General features: G+C 46.8%; 1 protein-coding gene across 1 annotated transcript in view; it reads right to left on the bottom strand.

Annotated features, from left to right (window-relative positions):
- Positions 1-4738: 4738 nt before the first annotated feature.
- BCO1 (beta-carotene oxygenase 1) overlaps positions 4739-12230 on the bottom strand; it is a 40228-nt gene continuing 32736 nt past the window's right edge. Inside the window, 3 exon segments of the mRNA XM_019413087.2 lie at positions 4739-5471; positions 7414-7525; positions 9549-9643. Of these exon segments, the coding sequence (XP_019268632.2) occupies positions 5242-5471; positions 7414-7525; positions 9549-9643 (437 nt within the window). The 3' untranslated portion in view covers positions 4739-5241.

The following is a 12230-nucleotide window of genomic DNA, read 5'->3' as shown; positions in this document are numbered from 1 at the left end:
AAAAAGTATTGTTAAGAAGAATGACTCTCAGTCCCCGATTGTCCTTGAAGAGGCTGCTGGAGATTTCTCCATTTCTTACCTCACTACAGATGAATTGGGGATCTGGCTGAAAACTTGTCTTTTCTGCCCGCTTTCTACTCCAAAGTTCAAGTTTTTTTCTAAATTCTCCAACTTCTCTTCTGATAAGCACAGGGCTATTTCTTTATCTGGATTTTGCCCATTTCCCCTAGTTCCCTGCTGCCATTCTTCATGTATCAGCCAAACCAGGGGTGGGTAGGGATTTCAAGGTAGCATTGGGTGTCCCCGGGGGTGTTCTATTTTCTTACCACCGTTCCACTGAAGTGTGTTGGGGTGTTCCCTTTTCTTACCACCGTTCCACTGAAGTGTGTTGGTATGTTCCCCGAGGACAGTTCCCTGAGGACAGTTGCCAACATAGGCTTGGTTATCACTGAATGAATGAATAAATAAACGAATGAGTGAAGTGAATACATGCCGGAAAAAGAACAAGTGTCTATACAGAATGGAAAGATACAGAGAAGATAGAACAGGGAAAAGGAAGAAGGGAGGATTTGGATGAAAGGTATATTACCATGTACCCCTTTTTTTCCTGTTTGTTGAGAAATGTGGATTTCCCTACAGCCACTTTGACCATGTGAACCTCTCACATTCTATAATGGCTTCTCATTTTCCTGTGAATCAAACCAAAACCTTAGGCCTGTCAAAGAACACCCAAAACCTTGTTTTTCTACTCTTTGGCTCAAGAAATACCAAGTTGGGAACCTAGCCAAAGAAAACATCATTAACAAGCATTTGAATCCAGAGTGGGGAGAGGGGTGAACTCTGGAAACACGTGCACAAAGTTACCGATCTGGCATGATTTCTAATAGTCAGAAATTGGAAACAACCTAAATGTCCAGTGGTAGGATAGCACACATCATGCCATGTCCCAAAGATGAAATAATGTGCTCCCATTAGAAGAATTTAGTAGTTTGGGGCACCTGGCTAGCTCAGTAGGTTAAGCATCTGACACTAGATTTCAGCTCAGGCCATCATGGTTCCGAGCTGCCAGTGGGGAGCCTGCTTGGGATTCTCTCTTTCCCTCTCTGTTCCTCCCCCGCTTGCGAGCACATGATCTCTCTCTCTCTCTCAAATAAATGAACTTAAAAAAACCAGAATTTAGTAGTTTGAGAAAATACTTGTATCATATATTAAATGAAAGAAGGTTATAAACTGGTAGGCAGGTTATAAACTAACTGCTACTATATAATTTGTGTACAAAACTATTTTAACTTTTTTTAATGTTTATTTATTTTTGAGAGACAGAGAGAGCCAGAGTGCGAGCAGGGGAGGGGCAGAGAGAGACAGGGGGACACAGAATCAGAAGCAGGCTCCAGGCTCCGAGCTGTCAGCACAGAGCCTGATGTGGGGCTCGAACTCATGAACGGCGAGATCATGACCTGAGCCGAAGTTGGAAGCTTAACTGACTGGGCCACCCAGGCACCCCTGTACCAAAATATTTTATTTAATTAATTAATTTTTTAAAATGTTTATTTTTGAGACAGAGCATGAGTAGGGGAGGGGCAGAGAGAGAGAGGGAGACATAGAATCCGAAGCAGGCTCCAGGCTCTGAGCTGTCAGCACAGAGCCTGGCATGGGTCTCGAACTCACAAACCATGAGATCGTGACCTGAGCCGAAGTCAGATGCTTGATCGACTGAGCCACCCAGGTGCCACTGCACAAAAATATTTTAAGTATTGAAAAACAAAACCACAGCAGAATGATTTCAGGGGTTTTCCTTTGACAGTGGGACTACGGGTGTCTTTCTCATTCCTTCTTCAATGTAACCAGGTGTTCCATGATGGCACATGTGACTTTTATAACCAGAGAAAAATATTCACCTAATTCTCTCACTCTTTCAACTGCTCTTTTTTGGGGAATTCACTCTCCGAGTGCTTTGTTCACCCATCTCCAACTCTTTTCCTGCACACACCCTCCGCCTGCAAGGACAGCTGTCTGCCACGAGCTCCCTCCAAATACTCCGCTCCTGAAGGCGCCCGGCTCCGGGAAGCCTTGCCTGAGCACCAAGAGGAAAGAAGGCTGGCCCATCCCCACCTCGCCCAAACATGGTGCCTCCACGTCTCTCTCTGCTCGCCTTGTCCAAGAAAATCCTCAGCCTCTTTGCTGGAGCTTGCCCTCAAGAGACTGTTTCCCGATGTGCCCCAACAGCTGGTACAGCCGACTGTTTGTGCGTCTGCACCTGGCAGCTGAGTTAAACGCCTAGAAGGAAGTTGAGGTAGAGGCCACAGGCCTCATGAGCGTTGGACGATGAGGAAGGTGGTAATGACTCTTCTGCATGTCCTGATTTGCCAAGGGGAAGACTTCTCTTGGCCATTTAAAAACCACCCAGTCTTTAAACAACTTAAGAAGTGATCAAAGGTGTTTGTGCTTAACCTGGACCAGCAACCCTTCCTAATGGCGTCAGCCCCATGCTGGGGAACTTTGGTTGGGAGGAAATGAATGTGAACCAGTAACGCGGATGTAGCACGAAAGCACGAAGATTTCTCGTGAGTTGATTCGTCCAAGTATACACCCAGCTTATTCCTGAATTGGAATCAAAGTAGAAAAACCTTTGAAGGAAAAAGTCAGTGGGTCTGCAAACATCTGAGGGCTTACCCAGTACCTGACACATCTCAGGGCACTTGTGAAATGCTGTGGCTTTATCAAAGCAACAAACAAATCTGAGTGATTGTTCCTGTAAAACTTCCTGGTCATGCGTTACACCCACATGAAGCATAACAAGGAAGGCTCAGAGGATAAGACGGACCGCCTCGTGGCACCTTCAAGAAAGGCGCGTGCATCTTAGCTCCTGTGACATTTTGAGCTAATTACCCTGGCCTGTGTATGAAACACAATGGAGTTAAGGATCAAGATAAATCGGGTATCCTGCCACTGACCTGTGATGTTTTTGAAACTGGGGGAAAAAAGATTTGGTGCGCCAGCCTTCCTCATCAGTCTGGTATCTCACCTGTCATCTTGAACAAGGTAGACAAACCACGGACATATTTTTCTTCCCCGCAGAACTGCACCCTTTTTCGTGAGTAGGTCTGGATACTGTTTGGCAATTGGCATTGAGCAGAGTGGGGGTGGGGAAGCACTTTTTAATTCCACCCTCTTCTCAAATATCTGAAGTAGAATAATGAGTAGGTGAGTGTCACATCTGTCGACTCTTTTCCGTTCGTGCCATCTGAATGCAGACCTCAGTCGTACTGGTCTCAGGCCACCATGGCTGGCATTTCCTCCCAGCCCATCTCATGAAGGCTGGAGGTGCTGGGATCTCCAAAGGAAGCGTAGATGGTCTTCATTCTGCCATCTCCAGGGGTCACGTTTCTGTTTAATGGGATCCATGAGCTGAGGGTGAAATGGAAAGACTGGGGTGGTGGAGGGGATTTGAGGAACCAACAGGGAAAGAGAGAGAGGAGGGGGTCAGGGATGGCAGGGCAGGAACCTGTGTGTCGTCATTGGGGTCCATGTGAACTGTCTTCCTCGTCTTCCCAGGAGAACATTAGTAAAATATCCGTTTCTTGTTGGTACATTATCGACCAACAATCTGTGTGTTGAAGGAATTCACTCGTGCAATCACTCAACAAATATTTATTATTGAGAGCCTGTGAGGCACCAGGCAGTGTTCTAGGTGCCGAGGATACAGTAGTGAACAAAACACACCCAACATAGAACAATGTGGATGAATCTGCAAGCGATTCTGTGGAGAAGAGTCAATCCCCAACAGTTAATTCTGGTGATTCCATTGATACAGCAGTTTTCAAATGATAAAATTTTAGAAATGGTGGTTGCCATGGGTTAGGGATGGGGGAAGGTCATGGTGGGAGACAGGTAGGTATAGTGATAAGAAAGCACCCCACGGAATCCTTGTGTTGATGTGCCATTTGGTATCTTGATCATGGTGGTGGAATAAGGAATCTACACACATGATAAAATTGCGTAGAACTAAGCATGCACACCAACGAATACAAATAAAACTGGGGGGATGTGAAAAAGATCTATGGACTGAATCAATGTCATATCCTGGTTGTGATAACTATACTATAATGTTACCATTGGAAAAAATGGGTAAAGTCCACAAGGGATCTCTTTTGTATTATTTCTTACACGCGTACATGAATCTTCAATTATTTAAATAAAAATGTCCAAAAAACACCCCCAAAACAAAACCCAACCCCCAGACCTGATGGACCCTACATTTCAGTGGGAGCTAAGTATGGCTTCATGGTGTTTTTGCAGGGTAAAAGTCCAGACCATCCTTCAGAGCTCTGCCCGCTCTGGGGTATTCCATGCAATGTCACTAGAGATTCATTCCTTCCTGTCTCAATACATGTCACTGAATCTCTACTGGTGACTGCGTGAAATCCAGATTTAGGAGAGGGGGCAGGTACAGAATAAGGGTGGAATCCCAGCTGGCAGGGCTCCCTGCCCTGGTTCTCAGCATTAGGCAAGAACTCCTCATGCCAGCCCTGGCCTGGGCCTTGGTCCTGGATTCTAGCCCCTTGGCCATGGCTAGTTGGGTCACCACCCAGCTCCTTAACCCTCTCCTGCAAAGGGGACTGCCACACCAATCTGCTGTCCCAATCTGTTGTACTGGGGCATCTGGCTGGCTACGAACTGCACTCTATTTTATTGCCTTAGAAGAACTTCAGAGAAAAGAAGCCACGTAAAAATTAAATAAGGTTGGAACAGACTTTAACACTTTTATTATTTTATATTATGCCATGTCTTGCATGGAATGACCACAAGGCAATATGCCTTTCTGGCCACAGATATTACTAACAACGCATGGTTGGGAAATCCAGATCTCCCAGATGCACAGTCTAGTCTACTGGAAAGAGGGAGACGAGGGGCAGGAGGAAGGAGCAATGACAAATAGTTACCTGCCTCTTCTCTGGTACATCAGTGGTTGCTCATTCTAAGAAGGCTGATTATGTGCCTTAATACAATTTCTGGGCATGGTTTTATAAGAAAGGAAAAGGGCTTTCTTGGAAATGCTTAAGCTAATCAATACATATTTGATCCACTTTCAAACAATGGTTTTAGGGCCAAAATAAGACAAAAGAAAAGACACGATTTCCATACCTGTGTCTCAAAGCCACCGCAGAAAGCATAAGTGCAAAGGGAAATGAAGGATCCCCCTTCGCCCAGAGAGGAAGCGAGCCCACAGGCCCAACCCACTCAGGTCCGTGGGGCCACCTGGCAGTCTGGAACCCTGTCCGGCTGTTCCTGGGAAGGGGCCTGCTCCCTTGCGTCCCCGTCTGCGTCCGGGATGAATAACCCGTGGAGATCCAGGTGCACCTCTGCGTCAATGGTCGCACGAGCCAGTTCTGTGAAACTTTTGGCATCCAGAACAAGCAGAAAAGGAAGCTTCTGGGGATCGGTAGAGACGATGGCCGATAAGATAATTCCTTTGGGGAAACAAAAAGAGACGTTTTGTAGAAGTGCAGACTTGAACTTCCTCCAGCTGGAGGGATACATTTCTCAGCTGTATCTCCCCGTCCTCTTTGAAGGTAAGGACGTAATCAAAACAAAAGGAAGGCAAATTTGATGTTCTGTGTGAGCAGGAGGCAACTAGGAATGAGGAACCAGAATACCTGGCTCCAGCCCTGCTGGGGGCCAGTTCCTTGACCTCTCCGACCCTTACTCCGCTCATCTGCAGAGTAAGGATGATTCTCGCTACCCTTGCAGGGCTGCTGGGACGATCTCTTGCATGGTGAATCGTGAAAGCATTTTGTCAAATATTGTGTGCACTGAAGAATGGCTATCGGACTACTGTTTAGAAAGCCTGATCATCGAGGATTAGTTTCGAGGCTGCATTGAAGCTAATATATGGCACTTAGCTAGACTCAGACTAGTTGCACTCGATGGCATTTGAATGAGTCCAAGGGACTTCATGCCCAAAGCAGCACACTAGTAGCCTCCGCCTTCCCCTCTGTAAAGAAATAAATGGAAATATTCTAAGTATTCACCCTCAAGGGAGGTAGGATTAAATGAAAGAATGCACATAAACTTACAACAAGTGTTCGTGAGTCCTCCCAAAGCCTTCTGGGCTTCAGGGTGGTTCAGCATAGTCCAAGTTAGATTGGCGTGGATTAAAATTCTAACTCGGTAGGTAAATCAGATCATTTTCTCAGCCTCTCCTTTGGTGGAATGAACACAATGCCACTCCCTGCTCAGCAGAGAATGTAGGGGGAGCACTGGCCCAGCCAGTGGGAGGCCAGCCTCAACAGGAGGTGCTACGAACAATCCCCCACCTCAGAGATGACAGCAACCTGGGGCCCCCTGCCTGGTGCGCCGTGCCATGCATGATTAGTAGGAAGACACAGCCCAGGCAGAAAACCACTCCCCACCTCAGGGAAGCAGCTGGCAGGCCCAGTGGGGCAGCTCGCCCTCCCCTGCAGGTGTGGACAGCCCCACCCGTGGTCCTAGATGTCCCCGCCTTGGCATCCCCTGAAGTGTGTGCAGAGGATTCTGGGGCAAAGACCGAATCAACGAGGGAAAAGACCATTTGGTCATGTGGAAATCTACAAAAGAGAGGTGGGCCACAAACGTGCATTTACCGGTGCTCCGAACAAAAGGTACACGCTTAGAGATGGTTAAGAATTGTGTCCCAGCCACTGCAATGAATTCTCAAGTGGAAAGGAAGTGGGCTTTGTGTAGTAAACAATTTAATGTCCCGCAAAGGGAGGTCTGACCTTTCCTCCTGGGAGGTGACCTCTAAGCCCCTGTAATGTCCGGCCTCTTAAGAATATCTTCATTTACCTGGGGCCAGTCTGATGATCTATCCTAGCAAAGCAATTTGGACGTCATCTTGACCTCCAGAGGGGCTGAAGGCTAAGGATCAACCACACAGCCAACCACCCATGTGTACACGACCAGGCACCTAAAAAGCTCTGACCCCAAGGCTTGGGTGAGTTGCCTCGGTCAGTGATATTCCATAGATACTGTTGGAGCTGGGGTGGGCCATGACCTCCTGGGACAACCACACACTCCACGAATGGAAATCTCCTGGATTCTGTCCCATGAGCCTCTTTTCTTTCAATCTGCATCCTTTCACTGTGACAAACCACAACCCTAACAGTTTTCAGTGTGTTCTGTGAATCCTTCTATCGAAACCCAGGGACTGGGGGACCCCTGAACTTGCAGTTGGTGTCAGCAGCGAGGGTGTTTAGAGGGACTCCCTAACTCACAGCTTTGGACTCAGAAGGACCCGGGCTTCGAAGCCTGGCTCCACTGGCAGTGTGATGTGGGGGATGTGGAGGGAGGGTCACTGCCTCCACATGACGTCTCTGACTGAGGGGTGATCACAAGCAGAATGCAGCAAGCGGGCTCCCCTTCCTGGAGTCTTACCGTCATCCTCGTCCTTGGCACCCGGCATGGGGACAAACAGGGGTTCTGCTGGCCAGCAGTGCTCCTGTCCCCATTTTAAGGATGACTTTGTGAGAACGTCATATTTCAGGATCTGTATACCCAAAGAGGAGAGACATGTGAGCAAATTATTAGAGAGCATGGTCTTCCCCTGAAAACACACAGCAACAATTCCCACAGAGAGGATTAAGCCCCTCGAGTGGAGGCTACAAATGACATCTACCTGGGGTCCGTATAACAGCGGACACGAAAGCAGCTAGCTTCCTCCTCCACCTGTAAGCAGAGATCCTCCTGCCAAACCATAGCTAACACTATGCACTGAATTCTTTTAAAAATAAAAATCCTAAATTTATCTGGTGTTTGACACTACATTGCGACTTTTGTGTGTGTTAAATAAACTAGTGAACTCAATGCAAACATTTAAAGGATAATACTATCCTTTCGTTGTTTTAAAAGTGCAAGTCCCTAATCAACAATAGCCAAAGTATGGAAAGAGCCCAAATGTCCACTGATGGATGAATGGATAAAGAAGATGTGGTATATATATATATACATACATACACACACACACACACACACACACACACACACACACACACACACACACACAATGGAGTATTACTCGGCAATCAAAAAGAATGAAATCTTGCCATTTGCAACTATGTGGATGGAACTAGAGGGTATTATGCTAAGTGAAATTAGTCAGAGAAAGACAAATATCATATGACTTCACTCATATGGGGACTTTAAGACACAGAACAGATGAACACAAGGGAAGGGAAGCAAAAATAATATAAAAACAGGGAGAGACAAAACATAAGAGACTCTTAAATATGGAGAACAAACAGAGGGTTCCTGGAGGGACTGTGACAGGTGGATGGGCTAAATGGGTAAGGGGCATTAGGGAATCTACTCCTGAAATCATTGTTGCACTATATGCTAACCTGGATGTAAATTTTTTAAAAATAGTAAAAACTTTTACTTAAAAAATAAATAAAATAAAAAACTGAGAACTGAGGGTTGATGGGGGGTGGGAGGGAGGGTAGGGTGGGTGATGGGTATCGAGGAGGGCACCTTTTGGGATGAGCACTGGGTGTTGTATGGAAACCAATTTGACAGTAAATTTCATATATTAAAAAAATAAATAAATTAAAAAAAACTAAACTAAACTAAACTAAACTAAAATAAAATAAAATATGAAAAAAAAAACCAACACTGAAGTTTGAGGGGCGCCTGGGTGGCTTGGTCAGTTAAGCCTCCAACTTCAGCTCAGGTCATGATCTCACAGTTTGCAAGTTTGAGCCCCGTGTTGGGCTCTGCTGACAGCTCAGAGCCTGGAGCCTGCTTCAGATTGTGTGTCTCCCTCTCTGTCTCCCCCTGCTCATTCCCTGTCTCTCTCGGTCTCTCAAAAACTGAATAAACGTAAAAAAAAAAAAAAAAAAAAAAAAAAAAGTGCAAGTCCCTGGACTTCTCTTAATCCGTAACAGACCTGTTTCCCCTCAGGGTGTGGGACAAGTGGGGAGTGGCTAGGGGTGTGTGTGTGTGAACCTTAATTGTTTGCTCTGTACATTTTTGCACTGTTTGCATTTTTTAAAAAAGGTATTCCATTTTATTATTAAAAAATGAAGATGTTAAAGACAAGTGACGCGTGTATAACATTGAGTATAGTCCCTGGGATACAGTAATTGTTCAACAAATCGTAGTTTTAAAAAACAAAATAAATGCTCCGAGTTTCAGCCCTCTGCTCGAGAGGGTGAGTTCCTTGAAGGCAGAGGCTGGGATCCCCCTGTTCACTTCCTTATCCTCAGTGCCTGCACGGTGTAGCACATGGTTGGTGCTCAATAAACATGCTAAATAAAGAAATCAATGGATGAACCATAGCCGTGACCTCCTTCCTGAGCTTCAGCCCCTCAGGTATGGCTCCCTCCCTTGGCTGGCCTATCATTGCTTTCCCTGTATTTTGTCCCCCTGACCTCACTCTCTGATCTGCCCTCTGTCCCCAAAAAGACCTCCCTTTTCTGATCAAGGTCACCCAGTCTGAGATCCTGGAGTTCAGCTTTGCAGGTGGACACGATCATTGTTGGGAGCACCAGCCCAAATCACACGGGGATTGGTACCTTGGTTGGGATGGGACTCCAGTGAACTTCGGCCGCAAACACATAGCGGTAGGGCTTCCCGTTGTGAGCATAATTGATCCGAGGCAGCTCTAAGCCTGGAGAGAAGGACACGGCTGATGAAGTCCCCATCACCGCGGGCTGGGAACATCTACCCTTCATGCCAGGCTGGGCATCCTTTCCACAAAAATGGCTCCCTATCCAGGATCCCTGAACTTGCTTCAGGCCCTGGATTAGATCAAGGTTGGTAGCAGAGCAGGGGGAGGGAACCTCTGATAATTACTCTGGCTCTATTAGAAGGTTCCGGAGCAAGGTAAGACAGACCTAGTTTTTTAAGTGTATAAGCATCTTTAATTATCCAAGATAGAAATCAGAGAGAATTGCATGATTAAAATCAGAGGCCACTGCAATTTTTTTTTAAAGCTCTTCAAAAAAAAAAAAAAAAAATACTCGTGTGCATGCACATGTGTGGGGGTGTAGACCAAAAAGAAAAACCCCTGAAACCGTGGAAAGGAGTCTCAATGGGGAATAGTCAAACAAATCTGGTGAATTCACGTAATAACATACATAAAACTAATGTTTACAAAGAATTTTAATAATACAGGAAAGTGTCCATATCATAAGATAAAGTGTAAAAGGCTGGTTATAGAATTATCTCCACTATGTTACAAAAGAAGAGAAAAGGTTCAGAAGCACTGCTGGGGTTAGAACTTCCTTGTAGTTTATGTTTCATAGTGTATACCTATGGGTTTCATGTTTCATGAAATTTTTGTTGTACCTATTACTTTTGTAATCAAAAAGACCTGAAAATTTTGTCAATGTACATGCATACATACATGTCTGGTGTGTCAGGTTGAATCTCTAAGTTTAATGTTTATTTATGAGAGGAAGAGACAGACAGACAGAGTGTAAGCAGGGGAGGGGCAGAGAGAAGGAGACACAGAATCCAAAGCAGGCTCCATGCTCTGAGCTGTCAGCATAGAGCCCGATGCAGGGCTCGAACCCACGAACCATGAGATCATGAACTGAGCTGAAGTCACTTAACCGACTGAGCCACCAGGAGCCCTTGAATCTCTAACTTTAAGTGCTGGGATAAAAGTCCCCTTTGTATGAAATATTCCAGGCAGCTGGAACCAACTGCTGGTGAAAATATAATGTCTGGGAAAAGAGGAAGCAGGCGGGGAGCTTCAGTTATCAGGCTCTCGTGCCCCTGCATGGCTGGGAGAGGTGGGAAGATGTCCAGTCCCACAGGCAAGTAGTCGGGAGAGTTCCAAGAGATGTCCTGGTGAATGTGAAGAGGGACCACCCACATACAGAAATCAGAAAAAGATGCCCACAGTTGGCCCCAGACTTCCTGTGGTGCTCCTGGGCCTCAAACCTGGTCTAGGATCGCACCCCGCCCCCCCAATCTCCACCCTGTAAATGACTTGGTTATGTAAAATATGATTCATCCCTGCGAATTCCGTGAGGCTATTGAAGCCACGCTCTTGAAGAATCTTCAGGATGTAGGGAAGTTCTCAGGCTATATCCATTAAACGGAAGAAGCCATTTCTAAATATCCTGGATGGTATGGTATGCCTTTTGTAAAACTATAGATCCAGAGGGTAAGGGCTTTGGAGTCTGAGAGACCTGGGTTCAGATCCTGACTCTGCTGCCTATCTGTGGGCAGGTTACTGAATTATCCTCACCTTTGCCATCCTCAGCTCTAAAACAAGAATAACACGTGCCAACACCTGCCTCCCAGGATTGTTCTGGTAACTTCTACTTTGTGCTGGACTCTCACTGGGGGCCAGGTTCTCGGTGAAGCGCTTCACGGACGCGAACTCATGTAACGTCAAGGACAACAGGATGAGACTGTCGGGGTGAGATGAGGCGATGTCTGGGGAGCCCTAGAAGAGGGCTGGCATATGCCAAGGAACCCACACCCGACAGAAAGACAATGGGGATTTCCAAAGGGTTACCATGGACGGAGGGATTACAAGGGAGCTGTCTATTGCCATGCTTCTCAGCATTGCCCAAGTTTGCCACAATAAGCCAGCATTCTCTTCTCAGATGCAAAAAGACCCAGAACGTTTTAAGCCTCCGTCTGCCCATGCCATGTGGCGGGTGAGCAGAGATGGGGGTTAATGCCTTAAGAATTGGGACCAAGATCTATACATTCACTTCTAAAGATGACTCCCAGCGGTGGGGGCCCCACACAGAGCCTGTTCAAACATCCATAAGATGCCGTTTACAGCAGGGGTTCTTATGGGCAAAGCTGGGGTCATCCTAACAAAGTCCCCAGGACGGTGTCCCTCTAGATGCCTGAACCTGGTAGGGGGCAGCTGACGTGGAGAGCAAGGCAAAACCGCGCCCTGCCACCGTCTAGCACCCTCATTCCTTGCCCGTGTTGAGCACAGTCCTCCCCCTCTAAGTCACGCTTTTGTCACGTGCTGGTGATACACTGAGCACAGGAACACGGTCCCTGCCTCATAGGTTCCTAGGGCAGCGGTTCTCAGTCAGGGTGATGGTGCCCCCAGGGATGTTGGCGATGTCTGGACATGTTTTTGGTCGCGCCAATTCAGGGTGCAGGTGCTACAGGCATCTGGTGGGTCAAGGCCAGGGATGCTGCTCCACACCCTAGTGCCCAGGATGGCCCCCGTCACAGAGAATGACCCAGCCCCCATTGTCAGGGGTGCCCAGGTT

Source organism: Panthera pardus, unplaced genomic scaffold (assembly GCF_024362965.1).
Source record: "Panthera pardus isolate Hobbes unplaced genomic scaffold, ASM2436296v1 HiC_scaffold_19, whole genome shotgun sequence".
Classification (NCBI taxonomy): Eukaryota; Metazoa; Chordata; class Mammalia; order Carnivora; family Felidae; genus Panthera; species Panthera pardus.
The sequence above is the reverse complement of the archived record's forward strand: the minus strand, read 5'-3'. Positions and strand labels throughout refer to the sequence as shown.